Source organism: Lontra canadensis, unplaced genomic scaffold (genome assembly GCF_010015895.1).
Source record: "Lontra canadensis isolate GAN:19392208 unplaced genomic scaffold, GSC_riverotter_1.0 scaffold31, whole genome shotgun sequence".
In the NCBI taxonomy this organism is placed as follows: Eukaryota; Metazoa; Chordata; class Mammalia; order Carnivora; family Mustelidae; genus Lontra; species Lontra canadensis.
The window spans coordinates 8,645,222-8,668,316 of NW_022631025.1; the positions used below are offsets into that span (position 1 = coordinate 8,645,222).

The window sequence follows — 23,095 nt, forward strand, 5'->3', positions numbered from 1 at the left end:
GGGAGTCTTGTCTCTCTGAGATTAATTTATAGGTGGGGGAGGATATAAACAAGTTGCCTCCAGTTTCCCTGTGAAACACAAATTTCCCCTCCCTCTTCTTAACTCGTCTTAACTGAGTCTCTGACCCGAAAGCGACGGACATGCATGACGCAGGTCAGTGGGTGGGGAGACACCTCGAGTTGGTTCCTGGTCCCGTGGGCCCCCGGGGCCTGCCCTCACAGATGCCCCTGTCTCTCAGAACTTGGCATTGAGCCTCCAGAATGACTGCTGGCCTGGCTCTGCCAAGCAAAACCACTGTGAGCCTCTGTGCAATGCAGGAAAGGAACAGAGAGAGGAATTCAGGGACGGCAGCTGGGGGGACAGCCACACAGGACACACTCTCCTTGGTGCCTCGCTGTGGTTTCAGGAGGAGATGGTGATTTTTAAATGAGCATTCACGGTGGGGGAAGGGAGCCAACACAGAGAGAGACTCAGTGAGATCAGTACAAATCAGGCTTTCTTCCTTTCCAAGTGCAACGAGTGTGTCATTTTTCTTGCAAGACTGCTGTGATTCAAGCCCAGGGCTCTGGCTGGGTTCTAAAACCCAATTCTCGAGGTACACAGGATTTATTAACACTTGATATACTACACAAGGTCGAGAAAGAAAGAGTTGCCATGAGGCAACTGCACCTTTGCAAAATTTGATTTTTAAATCAGGGAGCAAGAGGCTTGTAGCACACAAGTGACACATGAAGTCTCAGTCATTGGAAATTATAAACAAAGCCCAGCAAGATTAAGGACTACAGACACTGGGGATGCCTATCCATCAGGTGCCAGTGGTTGAGATACGAGTCTACTTGTAACACTCCTTCCCCGTGAGCAGTGGTTCTCGGCGCGTGGTCTCCAGGCCAGCCACAGCAGCATCACCGGGGAGCTTGGTTTAAAAATGCTGATTCTCGGGCCTGGTCCCAGACCTACTGAATCAGAAACTCGTCTGTGTTGTTACAAGCCCTCCTCGGGATTCTGATTCAGGTTTGAGAACCACACGTTTGTGAGACACAATCGGCCTCCCAGGCACACAGGAAATGGCCGTCCTTCCCAGACAGCTAGTCCTTGCTCTCCAAGGCGTCTATGTAACAGGCTACCCACTCCCCTGTGCATCGAGCACGGTAGCTACTGGCATGTACCAGCCTCAGGAAAGTAAGGAAAAGCGTGCATTTCTTTGCTGTGTCCTTGACCGAGTCCACGGAGCCTGTGCCCCTGCCGTCCACAGTTCACCTACTAAGCCATTTGGGTCCAGCAGCACCCACTTCCTGTAGCCGATTTCTGCTATCAAGAAAGAAAACCTAAGTCACGCCGTGCTGATGAATCACCCGCCAACTCCCTTCCCGTGACAGGATAATGGTAAACTCGTGCTCCTGACAGCCCTGGAATTGTAGGCTGATGAAGACACTGTTCGACGCAGTCACTAGCGGACCTGGGCAGGCGCTAAGTCCGTCTCAACACTTGCTTCCATGAACAAGATGGGAGAAGGGGACACAGCGACAGACTGGCTTTTCACGTTCCCGCAATCTGCCAACGTAGGTCACGTGGCCAAGCCTGACTTCAGACGTAGGCAGGGAGTACCCCGAGAAAGAACTGGAACGTCTGAGAACAGCTCAAACCATTACTATCCAAGGTTATGGGTGGGCCACAGCGCCCATCATGTGCAAAGCTGTGTATTAATGTTAAGTGGTGGGACCCAATGTTTCCAGTTTTAGGCTACCATTTTATTCCCACTCACCTTTTTTTTTTTTAATATATTTTTAAGTAAGCTTTATCCCCAACGTGGGGCTCAAACTCATGACCCTGACATCAAAGGTCTCACGCCCTACCGACTGAGCCAGCCAGACACCCCTGCTCCTGTTCACCTTCAAATCTACAAAACCGACACCCTCCCCACGTAAGATCTTTTTTGCTGAGAATTAAAAAAAAAAAAAAAAAACAACCTTTTTTTAAGACAGTGTGCACATGCATGAGTTGGGTGGGGGTGCGGGTAGGAGCAGAGGGAGAGAGAAAGAGAATCTTAAGCAAGGCTCCACACTCGCACGGAGCCTGATCTGGGGCTCAATCTCAGGACCCTGAGAGCACAGCCGGAGGAGAAATCAAGTCAGATGCTTGATTGACTGAGTCACCCAGGAGCCCTTCAAATTCTTCTAAATTTAAAAATAAACGAAGTTAATATACACACACAAAAAGGGGCACAAATTGTGAGCAGGCAGCCTGCTGAATTATTGCAAAGGGAACATAAGAGCAGAGCTACCTCCAGGCTAAGAAGCAAACCCTCCATAGGGCCCTGCCAGCCCCTTGCAGGCTCCTTCCCGGGAACCACCCCCTCCCTAGTAGTAACACTCTCCTGACTTTCAACGCGGCCCTCCAAGGATGTTTCTACCCTCATTCATGCAACCAGTGCTGGTCGGCCAGGCACCTGAACTTCTCAGTCGGGTAGCTGGTGTCACACCCAAGCACAGAAGCTGAACTTAGGGAACTCCCTGTTGGAAGACTGGCTTTTCCGGGTGGTGGTGGGGGGGGGGTTGGCAAATTTCATATAGGATTGAGGGACCCAATCTCATTAGTGACTATTATCTTTATGCTCTGTTGGCTTAAGCGCAGGGTTTCATCACAGAGGGAGCAGAGCCAGAATCTCTCTGTGGCCCGCCCCGTGAGAAATCAGCGGCCGCCCGGCTGGCCCTCTGCGCAGAGCCGCCTGACAAGTCTGGTGGCAGAGAAGACCCTGTCCACCCGCGCTCGGGGCCCTCCCTCTCTGCCTCACCCCTGCAGGTGGTTCCAGCACTGGGCAAACTGGATCTTGCTGCGCTGGGGGTGGGGGTGGGGAACAAGTATAAAACCTGCTTTGGCTCAAATAGAAGACTGGCATCTGGTCTTCAGATTCTTTCTTACGCAGCTTCCATGACCCAAAAGGAAGGATACGGTTCCCGTCCTTGCGCCTATTAAATCATCAAAAGATGCTCATGGAGAGGCACTGGGCAGCTTGTTTCCTAAAATGCCAGCTCCTCCCCCCAAAATATCCTCAAAATCAGGTATATACCCATAAAACATGGGATTCTGTTTTCTAGTTTCCCTACAAAATCCTCGAGGTAACTCAGGCCGGGTATCTCAGGGACGCCACTGCAAGTGCGAATTCCACCTTTCACGCTCCAAGAGCTGACTGTGACGCCCCAGTGCTTCGCCCCAGGAAACAGCCCATGCCTCAGGCGGGGAGGGAGCGTGAGTGTGAGCCGTCTTGGAACGGGGGGCCATTGGCGCAGCCACATCCTTTTGTGGTGATGGTCCTCAGCAAAATGGACTGAAAATATATTTTTATGATCGGCGGGATTCTAAATTACAGCCATGCGGGGTAACAACAGAGCAAACATATGATTAGTAATTTCCTTATGGCAGAAAGTAGAAGAGTCTCTGGTGAAAAAGAATTTTCTCACAGTAGAAAAGAAACAGAATGCTCTCTTTGTTCCAAAGCCAGGGCCATGGGTCACGGCCTTCTTCCTGCGCAGGAGCGGACCTGATTCTCCAGGAAGAGGGGAAGGAAGAGATGGACCCAGGAAAACACTGCAGAACCGTCTGCCTTCTCAGTGCCTCTCCCTTATGTCCTGGGCAACCCCCCCACCTGCCACCATGGCAGCCGTGGCTCCTGGCTTTCTAGAAACGACAACTCTAGAGCTGCAGAAATGCCACCGAATGTGGACAAAGACCACACAGGGGTTCTGTTGGCTCCTCACACATTAAAGATAAAAGAGGAGGCGTCCTGTTTCTTGTTTTGTTCCAGCTCTCTCTGCCCCACCTAATTTGTTTGGAAAAGAACCACGGTAGTGCCGTGTCATTCCGGGGTAAAACCGTTCTCAGCGTGGACCAGAGGCCACACTGAGAAACCCCGGAGATGCTACTCTTCAGGGTGGGGCCCGCCATCGGCATTTCCCCCCAGCTCCCACTGTCAGTTCTCACGCACACAGCAAAGGAGTTCCCACTAAAGCACCATGAAAATCAAACTCTCCCTGCTTGCAGTCGGCTCCCCACAGCAAAGAACCCATTGGGACGGGATCCCATCTGTGAGAGTTAGCCCGTTATCTGCTGTGTTTTGGGGCCACCCCAGTCAGGGGTAAGACTGTTCCCCTTAGAGTACATGGGCAACTTAGATGCAAGAGCCCAACACTTGGTTTATCGGGGGACTCCTGGTAACCCTCTCCAGCAGCAAGGCACCCCAACCCCAACCTCCCTCGCACAGGGTTTAGTCCATGACATCACAACAGCAGAAGGACGAGTTCTGTCTCACTTTCTTAACATTAAAGTCTCTAAGTTCCCACCGCTCTATTCCTTCTGTCTGGGGGACAATGCTGGCCTTGAGCAAGGCTGTCTGAGGAAAGAGGCTGCCTGTCACTGAAAGGTTCAGGCTTCTCTTCGTGCCAGCCAGAAAACAACATCCAGAGTCTCCAGCCCCATGCCGGCCTCACTCGGGGAGCCGAGTGTCCTGCCACTAATCCCTTGATGGACTCGCGCCTCAATAAACCGGTGAGGAGAGAACCAGGCCGGTCTACATAATGCGCCAAGATGCCAAGATGAAATGCCTTCTAGGTTCCCGGTGTTAGCAACGTAAACAAGGCCTACACCAGCAAACCCAGAAGCTAGATAGGGATCGAATGAGACCCCACTCCATGATAAAATCACTCACTGTTTTTTAAAAGTTAGCCTAAGTAACATGAAATGGAGCACAAAGGCGGAGAAACTCATTTTCTCACGCACGGACAACATGAATGCCTTCCCTTCTCAAACAGGACAAAACTCCCAGGACCCCCACACCACCTGAGATTCGGCCCTCCCTGCTCCAAAGGCATGCCATGCCATCAAGAGACAGAAAACTCACAGACCTACTTTGCTTCAAACACCAGCGCTCTTCTGCCTTAATTTACCATGCTGGTTCAGGTCTGAAGGAGCCTGAAGGACTACATGAATGAAATGTAGCCCCGACCCCAGGGCCACGGGATCTCTCCTGGGACCGACAAAGACGCTCATGAGCCCAGGTGGCTGTGACCTCACTCATGGGTCAGGAAGAGGACGGCCCTTCTGCCCCAGATGTCCCGCCATGGGCCTGGGTGGGGGGTGGGGTGGGGACATCTCTTACCACCCCAAGTTGGCTTCAATTTCGAGTGCCGCTTTTCACAGCTCCTCTGGGTTCTTTTCTAAACGATGCATTCCTCCCAGCCCGTGAAACAGGGCAGGCACTGTGATACACACCTGCTGGAAAAAAATCTGTCCTTTGGTCTCTTTCTTGAGCTCAGCAGTGCATGAACAGACAAGAGAAAGGAAAGAAGAATAGAGAAAGGTGTGAGAAACGCCTCCGTGATCTTTCTCCCATGCACCTGGCTCTTGCCAACAGGCTGGGTTAAAATTCACCACCAGTGACTGTGCCCAAACACCTCATTTGCATTTTGGCTGCCATGCCTTTTTTTTTTTTTAAATAAGACGGACTCAGTTCCTTTACTCTGTAAAAGGGACTGCAAGGCGGGTGCCATCACCGAGCAGCTGCACCCAAAACGAGGGCCAGAGGCCAGTGCTGCGCGCCGCACCTGAGAATAATAGGTCACTTGTTACCTCGACTCTACCTGTCTGATGAGCTACCTAATGAGGTCTTAAATTTCCGACTCCTGACGGGCAACCTGAGTACCGACGGAGCTGCGTGAACAGAGTCGTGCTCTCCTCTCGGCCAAGTGCAAGACCAGCAGGCTGGCGCTCCCGGCCCGCACGGTCCATCAGCCCGGGCTTCCAGGGCCGTAAGTCAACAGGGTCGGGCAGACAGCTGTCAGAGACAGGAGCGGGGACACGCAGAAGAGCTTAATGAAATTTTATTTGGAAAATATGGCAAGAATCTAAGGCACTTCAAACATTTAAATACAGGTAAGACCAAAGTAAATGTGACGCGGTAGAAAGGAGTCCATAAATACGTGGAGAACTACACTAGGCTTCCCGAGAGGCAAATATATCGCCAATTCCTCTAATGAGATCCAACCTCTGCCATTAGACGCGGACTTGTGCAATGATTAATAAAAACGTGGTAACGTTACACGTAGTTCTGCACGTCTCGATGACTATGGAATATAAAAGTTGAAAATACTGTGTCAATTTCATATAGATACCTTTTATATAAAAAGTCATATAATACATCCACCTAAATTAACCCAACTGAAAACACCTCCTTTCATAAATGTTTTACTTTTCAAGAGTTCCGTTTTTGATTTTTAAACAAGAAACCCACCAGACCAGGCCCAAGGTTCTGGTGACGTCAGTCATCTCAACGGCCTTACTTTATAAGAGTAAACACACACACACATCAGCACGACCTTCCTGGAATGGAATTTTCAGAGAGCTTTCTCATGGCTCCACATTAAGTCAATATAAATACTCGTGGAACATTTTAAAAACGCCAAGCCGGTGAGAAGCTGATGCTCCCTGGCAGGGGCAAGGCAGGGAGAGAAGGAACGGACGCTGGCCCGCTCAGGTCAGGTTACCATATCGCGCGGCTGTACATAACGGAGCAGAGACTCGACAGCAACAGAGCCGGGGTAAGCAGCCGGACGCTGTGGGAAGAGGGCCGGGAGGGAGATGGCGTGTGCCGGGTGGCCAGCTCCTGCCGGCTCAGCTTCCACCGCGCCCCTCCAGGCGCCAGCCCTCCCATCTGTGTGCTGGGGACTCAGGCACAATGCGCGTACATTCAGTAGCTGTCAGCCCAACAGGAACAGGTAGCAGCTCGCCGGAGGCATGGAAATGGACGGCTTTTTGCAGAGAATCAATCAAATGAACTTCGGTGCGTGGGACTAGGAGATGTCTTCCTTCCCAGCCTAGGGGTGCCCTAGAGACCAGGAGAAGAGAAAAAATGGAGGGGTTAATAAGTGACCTGAGGCAGATGCGTCCTCTGTGATAATGGACCCTGTCCAACACAGTTGACAACCACGTGTGTGCCAGGGCGCGGGCAGCTGGGCTCAGCAGCGCCACGTCCGGCCGTCCCTGGGAGGCCATGTACTCGGAGGGACAGACTCTCGGACCATGGGCTGCTGCTCACGGTCTGCTTGAGGAAAAATGCCGGGAACACGGGAACGTAGCAGTGTGCATTCATGGGCGAACCAGGCGCCATCTGGATAATTCTGCCCAGAGTTAACCCCTTCATGGGAGGGCGTCAGAGCATCTGTCTCCTGAGAACAAGCAGAGGCCCAGCCTCTGCCAAGCTCCCTGGCAGCCCACCTGGCCATCTGGGGGGGGGGGGGGGCAGAAGTCACGAACCCTTAAGTTCCAGAATCCTCAGAAAACCTGCATCTCCTGTCAACTCCCTGAAGAAGGGGGCCCACGGGCCTGGTGGACTTGAGCCCATTCACAAATGCCAAATGCACAACACTGACCGGAGACTGGGCCTTGGCGAAGTTGACGTGTGCGTACAGAAGAACTGCGATGTCCTTGTGTCCGGCCTCCAGGGCTATGGAGAGTGCAGTGCTGCCATCCTAAAGAGAACATGGGAAAAAACAAGCCAGGATGGATTTCTCAAACTTCCAGACCACTGAAAGGCAGCAAAACAAAAACTCTCCAAGAACTGTTAAGGTTCCCCAAATCTGTTCAGTCCCATAGGAGACTCTTCTGGACCTCCGCACACCAAGCCCAAAGGCTACAATGAGGCACTATGCCCACCAGAGTGGAGTCCCCGTCGGAGGACCGACACCTCATCCCCACTGTGCCTCATGGTGGTCAGACTGGTGGTGTGAGCCCCGTGCACCCACGACAAAGGCGACAACAGGGACTCACCCAACTACCCTTCCCACCAGCTGGGGGCTGTAGCAGAGGGTGGGGTGGAAACCTAGGTGTCTGTGCTGCTTCTCTTTACAGCGAGCAGGAAACACCAGTGTGTGTTTAGACACCCTGCTGCTTGCCAAGGATCTTTTAATGTTGCCCTTCAGGAGGGAGCGGATCCTCCAGCCTTAAGTGCCCCCATCGACCGCTGCAGACACCATCCACACACAGTCACCACGTCCTGCTGCCTTGCAGAAACACATCTTAGGAAAATCCGAGGGGAAACACTAAATATGGGGAAGTCAGTTTCCATTACATGTTTGGCTTCCATGAACTTGCCCAGCTTTGGATGCACGTCAGGGAGGGACAAAGCAAAACCCAGAACCCAGCGCCATTACTTTCTGTCTGGTCTTGGAGTAAGGATGCACTTCTGGTCACTAGCAGCAGGAAACAATTCTCGGGTGGACAGCATCTTAGGGTCCTTCCCTCCCACCCAGAATTCTCTAAGCTACTTGCCCTCCCACTTTCCTCCCCCGTCCTTCCGGAGGTGACCAGCATTTCTGGAAGCCACTGTGGCTCTGGGGCCTCTTATTACTACATGTACAGACTGTTCTTTGCTAAGAAAAAGCAGAAGTAAAAGCAAACAAACAAAAATCAAGACACATGCAACACACGCCGCTCTCGGGGACAGCTAAGTGGGAGCTCTCCCTGTAGCCCTGCGCAAATTAAGGGGACGTGGGATAGCTGCATCCTCTCCACCCCAGGAGCTGTGTGCCACCTGGTACGAGTAAATGCCTGCCCTGGTTAGCTCTGCCTGCTGGCTTTGGCCCACCAGGATCCGACACTTAGTGCAAGAAAGGGTATTTTCCTTCTAACTTTCTAGTGTTCCGAGCTGAAGGAAGCTCTGGGCCAAACCCATGCTCCATGGAGATAAACCTTCCAAAGCAGCACTTCGACCCAGGGCACCACCCAGATATCAGTGCCTGTGCCTTCACCTATGGGCACTCCTCCCCTGTGGCCTGGAGACTGCAGAGGCAGAAGAGCACCTTATGATGGTTCCCAGGCAAGGCGTTGTCTGGAACAGGGACAGCGTGGGAACGGGGAGAGTAGATCGGGGTTATGGTGACAAAAAGCCAGAGCAGGAGCGGGAGACGTGCATGAAGGAGCCGTCCGGTCTGGAGGGCCAAGCTGATGAGATGCACAGGTGAGTCCCTCTGAGGGGCCCCAGTGAAGGGCACGCTTGAGTTCATTCCGGGGCGGGCAAGTGCTTCCCTGTGGTGACAGCTGGCTCTCGTCACCTCGCAGCCCCAGCCTGGAACAACTACCACCCCAGCTTCCCCAGCGCTCTGGGGGGCTGGTCCTCTCCTCTTCACGGACCTGCAAGGTGCCTGCACTCCATCTGCTCTCTGGCGCTTGGGACTTCCCCTGCCGCGTGCTGGCTCTCGGATGGGCTCCTCACTCTCCTGTCTCGAGCGCGGGCGCTGAGGCCTCACCTTCCTGCCTTCGACTCTAGCTACTGGGAGTGGGAGTCTGCGCACAGGAGATGCCGCGGTGCTGGACCGGGAAGGGCACGAAAGCCCCATGAGCAGCGTGGAGAATGTGCCCTCTGCCAAGGGGCCCTGCAGACGCCTGGCGGGCAGGCCCCGAGAAGGCCGTTTCCATCCACTTACGTTGTCCTCCAGGTGGCCATTGCAGCCTGGCTGGGCCAGCAGCAGCTTGACGATCTCCACGTGCCCGTGCTCGCTGGCGCACATGAGCGCCGTGGAGCCCTCGTCGTCCTGGATGTTGACGTCAGCCCCGCAGGCCAGCAGGCCCTTCACCATGTCGACCCGCCCGTGGCTGACCGCCAGCATGAGCGCGGTCTGCCCCGCCTGCAGGGAGGAAGGGCAGCGGTGCATCAGCAGAACACACAGACCCGGGGGGGAGGTGGGGCGGCGTGACAGAGGGCACAGAGCAGACGTGGGCATAAGCTGGCGCCGGGTGGCAGCAGGCACAGAGAAGCAGTTTCTTGTTCTGAGCGCCGAGCTAAGTACAATCGTCCAGTAGCGTGTCAGTGCTGCCCTGTCTCCAGGAGGGCCTGTGTCCCCGCAGCGAGGAGCCGGGAAGTTCAAAGGTGCTGAGAAGTCCAACTACCCCAGGGCCACTGTGTGCCCAGCACGAAGACACTACGGATCAGAGACTGAGGGAACAGCCACCCCCAGGTGTAGGTGGGGACTCCTGGGCCCTGAGGTGGGCTGACCTACACAGTGCACGCACCCTGCTCCAAACAGAGGCAGCATGCAAGGCCAAGGACGGAGATGTGCACCATGTGACAGTGAAGCCACTAGGTCACCAGCGTGTCTGGTCACACGGGGTAGCACGGGCTGGCGTGGGTGGGAGCTGTGTGAGCACGGACCCCGGTGGCAAGGGCGCTCACCTGGCTGGCTTTGGCATTCACGTCACCGCAACCAAAGAGTTCTTCCACGACACGCATGTCCTTCTCGGCTTCCACGGCGGCCAGGGCGGCCAACATGATGGGGGTGTAGCCCGCCTTGTTCTGGTGATCCACGTTACACACGTCTGCAGAGAAACAAACCTGGTCACGGAGAAGCCTTCCTACAGCGACCCTTCTCCCCACGGGCCAAAGGAACAGGGTTGGGAAGAGGCCTGTGAAACGGCCTCCAGGGCTCCACGTCCCAGAGCGGCTTGGAAGGAACTATGAGAGCGTCTTCATACTCAACAGAAAAAAGGTTTTCTTGTGTCACAGAAGTCCAGAAGCAGAAGTGAGAGTAAGCCATAACGGCACCTCCTGTTTACAACTGGTGGCTGGACTGCTGCAGTCCAGAGGGCTGGAGGTTGTCCTAAGTAATGACGGCTTTGAAGAAGCCACATAATGTGGGATGAGGACATTCACCTGTGTTTGGGGGATCACGGTTTTGGAATGAAGGAGACAGGGAGAGCTACGAATATGAAGGATTTGTGAAGGGCTGTGTAGAGAACACGATGGTATCACCCACTTGGAAATCACGGCTCATTCTGAGACCCCGAGTTTGGTCCTCTGACTTGCGTGGCGCCCTTGGAAGCCGAGTTCCAATCGAGTGACTCCTAGCTAGCTGCTCTTGGAACTGCAGTCAGAGGAAATGCAGTAAGAAACTGCCAGGGCCTGAGAGGCACAACAGACCAGACCTTGTCTATTCCTGTAATTGTTAAGGAGGCACTGGGGGCTCAATTATCCTTTTTGAATTCCTTTAGCACCATCTAATAAAATGAAAGGAGTGGCAAGTGCAGGAAAGAAGCTTTCATGTGTGACCAAATATAGTTAAGATGTTCAGGAAGTTTCTATCACGAGGAGTGAGAAGAAAAGGGACCATGAAAACTTGCCTTATGCCAAAAATTAACTACATAGTAGAGACATGGTGGCATTTAAACACAGGGCGTGTTTTTTAACATAGAAAAGGAGAAAGAAAAAGCGGTGATGGAGAGGCGTGTGAGCTGACGCGCTCTCTGAGGCTCCCTATCGTCTGTGACATTTGGTCGTTTGCAGAGGTCGTTCCTGACATGCCACACGGGAGCCCCGGTCTCAGCCTGTGATGGCGGGCAATAGAGGGTCAAGTATATCTAGTAGTGTGATTAACCAAAGCCACGCAACTGTGGCATTGAAATAATTTAATTTACCAAAATACCTTGTCCACACAAATTTGCCAAGGGTAGATTAAACTGTTACTTTCAAGAGTAATCTGAAATCTTGGTTTTGGCTCTTTTGGATATTATCCACTTCTCTGTTTAATTAACAACGTGGGCTGAGATTATCACTGGCTCTGTTTATACTCTGTTTATACTCTGAAAAGTCGAAAGGGAAAGAGGCTTGGAATTCCTTGCTCTAAGATGGAAGCAGTTTGAGCCTAACACAGCCCCATATGCTGAGAATAAGCAAACTCGGAAAGGGGGATAAACCTGCATGATTACTTCTCTGCATTACTCTAATTCCCCCAAAACGGAATAGAAGAAATTAGAGAGTTGGATCAAAGGCAGTATGGGGAAACTGGACACTTTTACTGCCTATGCTAAATCAAATGTTCACATTGTGTTCTCACTAATTGAAGACCGAGGTTCTGTAAATTCTGTATCAGTCACATGCTAGAAGTAAAAATACGTAGTTTGAAAATAAATCAGAGTGACTCGGGGACTGTATGTACCGCTGGGCTATCACCGTTGAACAAAAAGTTGGAAGTTCACCATTTTCCAAGGGCCCCTTCTACGCAGCACAGCCTTGCTTCGTGTGTAAGACGTGCAGTGGCTACATTCTGGGATGGGATATTCCAATCACAAACAAGAATGTTCACTGTCCTCATTACTAGGGCTCAGATACAAGAATCGCACTTTTTCCCTCGGTAACAGGGTCTGTTTCGGTGGGAAAGATCCGGATTCCACTACCACCGGCCACAGTGGCGTTGCGTGGTGCCTGTCTTGAGGGGCACATCTCGGCCTGGCGGCTGGATGGGGTCGGGCCGCAAGGGCAAGAGCAGCAGCAGACACCCAGGCTGCCGCGGGTCCCCGGAGGCGGGGGGGCGCATATGGCTCCTGAGAACACCCGGCCCACCCGCGTGATTCACGGCGCGGATCTGACTCATGCTCAGCGCCGGGGCGGGGCGCACCTCGCCTGAACGCAGCCCAGCCGCAGCCAGAATGGCCGCAGAACCTCCCTTCCGAACGGACGTGGGGCCGGGGTCACCCAGCTGTGTTTCAAGTTCAAGCGTCCCCAGGTGACTGGAGAAGGACGTCCTCGCCGCACGGCGGGGAACGGCAATGGGAGGGGGGCGCGGGGCGGTCCCGGGGCCGAGGAGGGGTCAGCACCCGCGCAGGGCCGGGGGCCGCGGTGGCGCACGCACCGGCGTCCAGGAGCAGCTTGACGATCTCGAAGTTGGAGTGCGACACGCTGTAGTGCAGCGCCGTGTTGCCGTTGCCGTCGGCCATGTTGATGACGTGGCGCAGCACGTCCGGGGAGACGGCCTGGAACGCCGCGATGTAGTCGCCCACCATGGCCGGGCTGGCGGACTTCTGACTGGACACGCGGAACCACTCGTGCTGCAGGGTGTTCAGACAGAACCGCTGCCAGAAACACGCAAGCGGCCGTTAGTTCTTCTATTTCTGGCCCTTCCCGAGACGCTGCTGAAAGCCCGAGAAACGTGGCCTTTTATGGTCAGAGAGGACGCAGCCAGAGCTGCCGTCCAAGAACCACCCGGGAGCATCCTTCCCGGCCTTCTGCCGTCTACAAAAGAGGCCACGCAGCCCTGCTTAGGGCCTCCGCCTGGAAGGGCCAATTCTGGCTCTGCTACTTGTGAGTTCTACGCCCCTGCGGACGAGAATGCCCCGTGCCTCAGTTCACTCATCTGCAAAATGGGGGCAATAAAAACACCTCTTCCCCTCCGGGCTTGTGATGGGGACAAGCGAGGCACTACGCATAACACCACGCAGGCCTGGCGCCATCGATTCTCGATTGGTTAGTATCATGTCCTTTCGCTGGCCCTGCACGTGATTTTCGGAGGGCTCAGGGCAGGAGAGATTGTCACCCACACTGACCGCTGCTGCTTCCTTCGCAGTCAGACCGCCCTTAACTCCTTCAACACGCCCAGGGCCCTGCGCTGACAAGACCACGAGGGTGTGGCCCACCCAACTCCCACGCCAGGCCCCAAGACAAACGTTCAGCCACGGAAAGGGATTAAAACGCAGGTTCAAAACAAGTTACATCTCCCATTTAGAAGCGCCTGCATCCCACCGTGACCCCACGGACGCCTTCCCTGAGGCTGTGGCCGCATAAAGGCAGGGCTGGCTTCACGAACAATCCAGTCAATCCTGGACTTGTGAAGTTCGCATGCGCACTGCTGGGGATGAAATCCCAAACCCGTGAAGTTCGCATGCGCATTGCTGGGATGGAACCCCGGACCCGTGAAGTTCGCATGCGCACTGCTGGGGATGGGCGGAGCTAGACCGCGTCTTCCAGGAGCCCTTCCTACACGGGATAACCGTTCACCCGTGCTTTGCTTACTCTTTCAAGGGTTAGAAATATACTAAAGCAAAAATGGAAAGCCTACGTCAGCAACACCAGATGATTCGGTTTCAGCCCGTTCAATCATATTTTGTGGCACCTGATGAAAAGGGTCCTGGGTGGGGAAAAAAAAAATCATCTACTGTTTTGTTTTCTTCTGCTCACTCTTCTGCATATTAGGATTTTCGTTTCTCCAGAGTCTGTCCTCGTGTGGAAAGAGGGAGCTTGTGTCATCTGGGGGCTGAATTCTATTACTGCCGTGTTTATGGTGTCCTGTTCCAGTTCTGGGCCCTGGCACTGTGACTGTTCATGTCTCTACCGGTTTTCAGGACACAAACCCTTACAGACGTTTTTACCAAATGAGTTCCATTTAACCAAAAAAGGAACTGACCACGGAGTATGTCCGTGACAATATGCTTGGTACTCTGGGGCCAGAGAAATGGACGTTCTCCCGGAAAACCACAGGATCCGGCATCTTGAGAGGGGTCAAAGAAAAAGTACATTATAGCTATGGAATCTAGGGTCCAGAAGCACCAGTTTTAAGTTCAGGTTCAGCCTCAAGGGAAATACTAACACCATAGTGGTATTTCATGGCTTTGCTCTCTGTGACTGAAGCTTAGACACACGTTTAGTTTATACTGATGGAGTTCTGCCCGTCCCCGCCCAGGGATTTTATTTAGTATTTTCTTCTGTAAACATCACCCCGTGTGCCTTTCTCGGCACACTCATTCAATGTCAAGACACAGCTGGCTCTGAGAAATTCAGTTTCCATAGCAATAAAAACAAATCTGAGATGCAACCAGAACCTTAAAAAAAAAGGGTGTTGTACGATCAGGTGACGGGATTCAGAGAGGATAAATAAAACTTGGGCCAGTATTGAAGAGGTATCATCTGGCCCCAGTACTAACTAGAAGCTAGTTAACGGACTCTGGACAAGACACCTAATCATTAGGGCCTCAGTTAAAACAGAGTAGATGAGGACAGAGTGGCCTCACAGGCACGCATGACCACACGCCTCTCATGCCCGTGACAGCTGTCCTAGTCCTTCCTCAGACTGAGTGTTGTCCACGAGGAAAACGGTGACTTTCTGGCATGAGAGACTCCCTGAAGTCCCTTCTAGTTCTAACATTTTGGTTTCATCACTCTATAATCCTGTGAGACTTTCAAATCAGCTTTCTCACTCGCTGCTGACTTCAGTTGTGCAGCAAAAAAACTTCACGCTGATGAGATGCCGAGATTCAAATGTCAATTCTGTCTAATGTAATGGGAGAGCCTCCATTTTCTCAACACACTGAAGGGAACCGTCAACCACAGGGTGGGTGTGACCTAGGAGAGAAGCTGCACCTCAAAACTTCAGCGACCCCTAAGGGAGAGAGACATACTTCGCCATGGTGTCAGATTCACCATTGCCCCAGAAGTGCTCCTCTGTCTAGGGCTGTGTCCTTCCTGCTCCCAAGGCAGCCATCAGCTTCTTGGCTGTGTGCTTCCAAGTCTCTCAAAGTGGGCAGAGATGACAAGTGCAGTGACTCCAGAATTTAAAAATAGTGGCTGGCCGCATTCCACACGAGAACATAATATGCACTTCCATAATTGAAAGGAATGCTGATCTCAGCCCAGTCAGGTTGCTTTTTAAAAACCATAGGCCAACTTAAAAAAAAAAAAAAAATTCTGGTGACTCTTCTCCCTGGATCACAAGGTTCTGTGAGCGGAAGCAGAATGTGTCGAAACCTGACGACCAGCTGCAGCTGGCCCTCCCTCCGGTGTGCAAGTGTATGCCTCATGGAGCCTATGTTGCCCAGAAAAGTACAGGGTGGGGCTGTCTGCTGCGGGGCCTGAGGGAAACGTTCAGTATGAGCAGGGTGGCACGGTGCTCACTTTGCTTACATGAGCTAGAAATAGTTCAGTGGCAAAGCATGTGGGTACAACAGCTCAGGGGCAGGCTAGAGACACCTTGACTTTGGTGTCCACTTGAGCACTTTGTATGGACTAGGGACAACATCTGGAGGGCAGACTCACCATATCCTTGCTGGTCAAAGCTTTGGGGTCATTTATATTATTTTTCAACAAGTTGCAGGCAGACAACATCTTTTCGCTTAATTCATACCTAGGACAAGATAAAAAAGAAAGGGAGCTCACGATTGGCCACCCCAGGAAAGGCATTTTTATTGCAGACTTTATACCCCTTTAAAAGACAAGAGGCCTCGAGCGGACCTCTGCAGGTTCGTGGTGGTGCAAGGTGCCTGCCTGGAGGTCGAGCAGGCCTCCCTAGGTGTCCGAGGACATACAGAGCCACGGTCTCCGGCCAGAGCTCGGGCCTTTCCATATGGTGACTTTCAGGCCTACCTGTTCGGCCTTTATGACATTCTGGAATAACATCTGGAACTTTTTTAGTCCTTTTATTCTAAGTTCTTAAAAATATTTTTACTCTTAAAAAAAAATGTTTTTACTCTTAAGGGGTTGAAGAGGTCAGAATTACCACATATCCATTAAGCAGACTAGTAAACCACATGTCTGAACTCAGGAAGTGTTTAGCCCCCATGAAAATCTACACTGAAAAATCAGATGGCATAGGTAAATAAATGAGAGCTCAACAAAACTGTTAAAAAATAAAACACATAGATGACAAGATCTCAGCCATGTGAAAATACTTGGAAACATAAACTAGAAACACTTACCTTATGTTAATGCAGTTAAACTCTGATTTGCAAAATTAAATAGAAGTTTTTTGAAATGTTCTGTTTATATTCCACACAGTGAAAAACCGTCTTGAATTTTTCATATGTCCTATTCTCTGTTTTATAAGCACTGATTCCACATTTGCTAGCCGTCTTTAAAATGTTCTACACCATTATGTACGTGTTTCAGCCAACGAGAGTGTTTACTAGATACTTCAGTTGCTGCTAAGGAGACTCCCAAACCCATTCTTGTGGGGTTCCCTATCACTCAGTGAGCAACAAAACAACAGACGTGGGACTGATTACATCATCTTTGCAGTGAATGAGAGCTTTGGCGGCGGTTAAAGAGCTGCTCCTTTCGCACATGGCAATCCCTTAACAGTACTGACCTGTATTAAGATGAATGGCTAATGATAAAATCCGAAATCTTAAAAGACATGTGCTGACCACACTAAATCCTAATGTGCCTTCAACTATAAGGTGGGTTATGCGAACACTGGATGCCTTGGGGGCGTGGAATATTCTGTGGCTGGTGGCTCCACAGAGAAAACTAGCTAGCAAATACATTTAAAGGAAACAAAGGTGGCAGCCTGATGAGGCCCATCTTTTTGCTCCTCTGAGAGATCTAGGAGCTATCTCCCTCCCCACCTGTACTGATTAGCATCAGGACAGGACGGTTGTACCCCTGAGGACAAAGTTCAGCTATCCTTTGAGGATGGGAAAGACCCAACCAATAGTAACAATGGCAAAATCTCCTAATCAGCCAGTTCTCTTGCCAAAGGCACATTAAACGTGGAAGGGTTAGGGAGGGGAGGGGAGTGTACCACACCTCTCTCTGATTTCCACCTTCTCAGGTTCACATTCTGGAACCTGCATCTCATCTTCCACCCTGGCGGACTTGAAACCTTCAACATTAACGGCATGGTGCCCTTCCGCCATTCCCCGAGTGTCTTCATCCTCCTCTTCCTCCTCCTCGTCCTCAGGAGGGTACTCACTGACATCACACTCGTCATCTGACTCGGAGGAAGAGCTTTCATCCGAGCTGGAATCATCACTTGAAGTTGTTTCATACCTAGGTGGCAATTGGGAGTTCAGGAGAGGCAAGGCGTACCCCGAAAGACCCCGTGACAGAAACTCTCAGGCAGGGAAAGCAGCTGACTCCAGACATCTGACCAGTGGTTTTAGACTCTGCATTTAGAAGTTCAAAGGAAGGTCTTTTTAAAAATCTGGTGGTTTTGAATGGGTTCTGACTGAAAAGGGATAACTTGAGTTGCCAGTTGGTATCATTCTACCACTATGTAGCACCTCTGGCCTAGGATACACCAACGGAAACTTACTCATGAAGCCAGGTGTGCAGTGTTTTTTTCTGGTCCACCCCCCCCAATTTTTTTTTCCTTTTCCCTAAAGTTCTTCCTATTTTGATCCATCAACTGTCTCCGTGTCATGGTGAACGGATTAGGTAAGTAATCGATCGTTCCTCTGGAATAAGCCCTCCAGAACCTCCTGGGCCACACTACCCAACTAGACTTCAAAGATTCAGAAACTAGGCCCCATTCAGTTAAATCTTGTCATAAATATTAACTCAACTAACCACATTATTGCTTTCTTGTTGCGGCTGAGGCCACATACAGATGAACAGATTAGCTGCTCTGTACCAACTATAGGATGACTAACAGGCTTCACTATTTATCTGGCCCCATTGAGAAGGAATAAACAGCTAACAGACATTCTGTTTAGAAAGTAAAGAACTGAAGGCACAGCTGGACTACTGGTCTACTGGAAGGCCCTACAGTTCTGTACGTAAGCATGGGGAGATAAGCAAAACAAGCCGTTCTGAAGGAGTAGATGACCATCACTGGCCCGTGGAGTGATGCTCTCGCCTCTTTCTGTTTGCTCCTGAGTCTGATACAGGTGAGAACAAGCTGTCCGACACCGCGGGACCCCTGCCGCCTGCTGCTTTCATTGAAGACTATTGTTTTCAGATCAGAGGTGGCAAGACGTGAATCGCTCAGCGTCATCAGATGTCTTTTCAAGAGTGACACATCCTTAAAGATAGCGAGAAGAGGAGAGGAGAGAAGCCCAAATGCACCTTTCTGAGGGGATGTTCCATCACCAGTATGTGGCTGCAGCCCAGACCGGGCACCTTTAAATGGGACTTGAGGAGACAGGAGGCAAAGGAGACAGACAGACCATGTTACAGACTGGCTGGTGTCACCATCTTCCCTTACCCTCCGTTAATGCCAACAAACTGAAGATTCTTCTTGGCTCCATTTGAATCTTTGTGGCTGTCCTTCTTCTTCATGATAGACTTCAGTGTGCTTTCACTGTTCGTACATACTGTGAGAAAGGGAATCAGGGTGAACAAAATTAACACAACTCATACCCGTTCAAGTTAAAGGACCAAGAAATCTTTCTTCAGGTTCATTTTTTTTTTTTCCTCATTCATGTCAGTTTAGATCTTGGCCCAGGCACATGACAAGCTTGCATAAAATCCACTGGAAAGATGTATGCATGGAAAGGAACGCTGTGAAGTTCTTTACATGGGGATTAAAAAAAACACCATTAGTACTACCGGACATAACAGAACGACTGACAACTAGCATCTGTATCAGGCTTCACTGTTTATAGAGTGATATCCCCTCTTATTTGGGCCTCAAAAACCACTTAGGCCCTAAAATGGGGATTATTATTATTGTTTTCCCTCAGCTGGGAAAAAGGTCCACCTATCAGACTGCAAAGGAGTGAAATGCTATTTCAAGTATTTCATAATTCACAAAATCAGATGAGTTTTCTTCGGGGGATGGCACACTCCTTTATGCTGAAATCTTTTAAAGATGTTCTAGGCCTACCTTCCTACCATTTCTTAGGTCAATGGTGTTTCCAGGTCAGCCTATGAGGTACCGTGACATTAGACTGCAGCGCGGGCAGCGCTGGTCCTAGAATCCTGAGGCTGAGAAGGGTTGAGTGAGGAAGGTTACCATAGAGGCTGGCAGCTATCTGGTCGTCCGTCAGGTTCACCGGGCACAGCGTGCTTTCCTGAGGGGGGAAGGCGTCCTGGCCGCTGAGGGGTCTCCCTTCCATGGTGCCCACTGCTTGCTCGTGCTGGGAGGTCTGGGTGTGAAACGGAGCTCCTGCCTGAAGGCCTCCGCACTTACAGGTGTACTCCAGACTACTGCCTGTCAGGAAGGAGACAGGTGTAGAACGTATGATGTTAAGACCAAATGAAATGAGCTAAACTTCTTTTTAATTTTTGCAACTTTTCATTTTCTTAACTGCTTTTCTCCCTGTGTTTTTTTGCATTCATGGCGATATTATGGAAGCCACCCAAACTCAAACCCCAAGCCACCCAAACTAAAACCTTCTTCTTCTTCTTTTCTTTTTTTAATAAAAGATTTTACTCATTTCTTTGACAGAGATCACAAGCAGGCAGAGAGGCAGGCAGAGAGAGAGAGGAGGAAGCAGGCTCCCTGCTGAGCAGAGAGCCTGATGTGGGGCTCAATCCCAGGACCTGGGATCATGACCCAAACTGAAGGCAAAGGCTTTAACCCACTGACCCACCCAGGTGCCTCTAACCTTCTTGACGGTTAACTTTCCTTTTATCCCCGCATCCGGGTCTGCCCACGCCTGTCCTTCTACCTCCGTCTCTTCCCTCTGGCACAGCTGTTACTGCCCCGGTTGGGTGGGCATCCTGACTGTCCTCTTCCTTTATGATGGCCTGTCACACACACGGCTGATGAGCAAAACTCCCGCCCCTCAAACCCCATCGGCACTCTGGCTAAAACAAATCTGAGCAAAGCTAAAAAACTCTCCCCTCTGCTCAGGAAATGCAGCCCACGACGCTTAGGCGCGTACTCTCTAGACCACCGACACCTCACCCATCTCCTTACCTCTCCACCTTTATTTCCCACCACGCCTGGGGTTCCGTTTGAGGGGAGGACTGCCTCCTAGTCACTGGGATGCTGAGAGTGGGTGTCTCGCATCTTCCAGACAACACATCTTGGCAAACGCTCCTCTACGTGGAACCCTCCTTTCTCCCCACCTTCACAGGGTCAAGCCCTCCGTCACCATCTCTTCTGAGCCTTCCCTGATCTAACTAAACAAGACTTTCCTTTCTCTGACTTTCACAGTCCAGCTCTCAGACCCTCTTACAGGATCTGTAAGACAAAGGACCTGGGAGCGCCCAAGACTCTCTTCCCGTCTGTAAGAATTTTGAGGGCACCAAACTGTTCAAATCAACTTTCTTTCCTCACATCTACTAGATTGCTTTTGTGTACTTCAGGTACTTAATATTGGTATGTATCAGGTACTGGCTAAAGCAGAAGAATCAGATCAATTCATTGCACATAATTACTGTATCTATGTATATCACAGTGTCTTTTTTTTTTTTAAGATTTTATTTATTTATTTGACAGAGATCACAAGTAGGCAGAGAAGCAGGCAGAGAGAGATAGGAGGAAACAGACTCTGCTGAGCAGAGAGCCTGATGCGGGGCTCGATCCCAGGCGCCCCGATATATCACAGTATCTTTAATGTGGTTGGCATGGGAAGATGTTTACGATGTACGGTTAAACGAGAAAAGCAATAATAAGATTCTATGTATGTGATCTTATTAAAAATATATATGAAAGTTATCAGGAAGCTATGGAGATTTTAACTTTTCTCTGTATTTGCTGTTTTTTAGAGTGAATATTAACTGTTTCAAAATCACTTTAAAAAAATAAGGAAATTCTTTGACTAGCAATTTGTTCCTAGGAATTTTAACCTGAGGATGTACAAAAAGATACAGAAGGATGTTCATTGTTTCCATGTGTAAAATAGCGGAAAGAGGCAGATATCACAGTATGCCAGTAAGAAACCAGTGAAATTAGGTCTGGTACATTTATACAAAGGAATTCTATGCAGCCATTAAGAATGCTGATGTGGGTAGACATTTTTAGCACAGAAAGATAGGCATAATGTATTACTGGGTTTCAAAAATAGATTATTGAATCATTTGGGGAAAATAAACCTATTTTGGCAAATATATTTATATGTATACACATTAGAAAAAGTCTGGAAGGATACACAACAAACCTATTTAACACTGCTTTTCTAAGGCTAATGATGTTGACTTCCTAAATTATGTATTATAAACAGGAGTTACTAATTCAAATAAATTTCAATCTAACCACAGTAATGTCATATGGAAAGAATTTGATCACAACTTCCTCTTTTCTAAACCTCTGAAATCGCTTACATCCCCAGAAGAAAAGAAATCTAAATACTGATTGTATTTTGAGGCAATCAGGGAAAAAAAACCTAATCATGATAAATTCTGTAACTGTTCTCTTCAAACTCTACTGTTTATATGCACCGTCTGGGGTGCATTTGCTAAAATGCAGATTCCCAAGCACCTGCCGCCATAAAATCATTCTGTAGCTCTGCGATGGGGGCCCAGTGGTAGGCATCTCGGACATCTCCACTGACCTGGGGTCCACAAGACACTCTGATGCACGTTGCCCACTTTAGAAAGTACTGGTTTAAAACAATGACCCTCTAATAAAAAAAAAAAAAAAAAAGTGGACGGAGGCAAAATGTTCACAGTGAGGCATTAGGGATCACCTAAATTTTAATTCTCATATATGCAACCTAAGAAGTCTGAATGCCAGGGAGGCTCGGTGACTTCACAGGTGGCCCAGAACCCACATTTCCTAACTGTGTGAGCAGTATTTTGTCTGTGAAAACAGTAGCACCAGTGCTCTCCTCTAGCTCTGCAGGCAAGGGGCCTCCCAGGTGACTCTAAGGGTCTCCCTCCCTCCTTCAGCACACACACGCAACACTGTACGCAGGCTTCCTGATAATATTCAGTGTCCTTGTGACCTGATGTGCTCCCCCAACAGCAAAAACAAGGCCTCTGAGAGTCCGTCTGACTTATCGTTAGCAAAGTGAACAAACCAGGGCATTGGCCTCCATCCCGCCTTCTCCATCCCAACTCATCAGTACAGATGAGGTAGCGGGGTGACCTCCCCAAAGTCTCAGCAGCTGTGAGTCCCAATGCCAGCACGTACTTCCTGGAGAAACACTCTCACTGGGCATGTTCCTATTTAAGAACCAGCGGGGACTTAAAACCATTTTTTATTATTTTTGAAACCAGAGACCTATACAAAAGACACCATGTAATGAATCCTCCATGCCCGTCATGGGCTTCAAGAGCCATCAGAGCTCTGTGGCCCCAGCTAGACACATCCACCCACTCACAGAGGAGTGCTGGGAAGCAAGAACTAGACGGTCTAGCACTTCCGTCTGTAACGATTTTAGCTTATATTCCCCAAAGAGCTCTTAAAAAATAATTAAAGCGCTAAAAAAAAAAAACACCTAAATAAATTTTTTTTAATGATGATTGCATATTTGGTCAGCAGTGACATTTCTCTGATGATATCAGAAAAACTTTCGTAAGATATCTGAAAGGGAATCCTTGCACAGATTTCCACTGGTTGCTCAGGGTTTTAAATTTTGGGATCCACATTTTTTTTTCTTTTTTACTTTTTTAAAAAGATTTTATTTATTGGGGCGCCTGGGTGGCTCAGTGGGTTGGGCCTCTGACTTCAGCTCA

At 50.2% G+C, this 23,095-nt stretch overlaps 1 protein-coding gene across 3 annotated transcripts in view; it reads right to left on the reverse strand.

Moving 5' to 3' along the window:
• Positions 1-6,682: 6,682 nt before the first annotated feature.
• Positions 6,683-23,095, reverse strand: part of KANK1 (KN motif and ankyrin repeat domains 1) — a 55,434-nt gene continuing 39,021 nt past the window's right edge. For 2 of the 3 annotated variants that reach the window (XM_032866556.1, XM_032866559.1), the window contains exons 3-11: positions 19,482-19,679; positions 18,732-18,840; positions 17,333-17,575; positions 15,845-15,932; positions 12,672-12,891; positions 10,220-10,362; positions 9,474-9,674; positions 7,422-7,520; positions 6,683-6,877 (exon numbers count right to left, since the gene is read on the reverse strand). In XM_032866556.1, coding sequence (XP_032722447.1) covers positions 6,815-6,877; positions 7,422-7,520; positions 9,474-9,674; positions 10,220-10,362; positions 12,672-12,891; positions 15,845-15,932; positions 17,333-17,575; positions 18,732-18,840; positions 19,482-19,679 — 1,364 coding nt within the window. In that variant the 3' untranslated portion in view covers positions 6,683-6,814. The remainder of the gene's footprint in view (positions 6,878-7,421; positions 7,521-9,473; positions 9,675-10,219; positions 10,363-12,671; positions 12,892-15,844; positions 15,933-17,332; positions 17,576-18,731; positions 18,841-19,481; positions 19,680-23,095) is intronic. The other variant, XM_032866557.1, reaches the window with a different exon arrangement.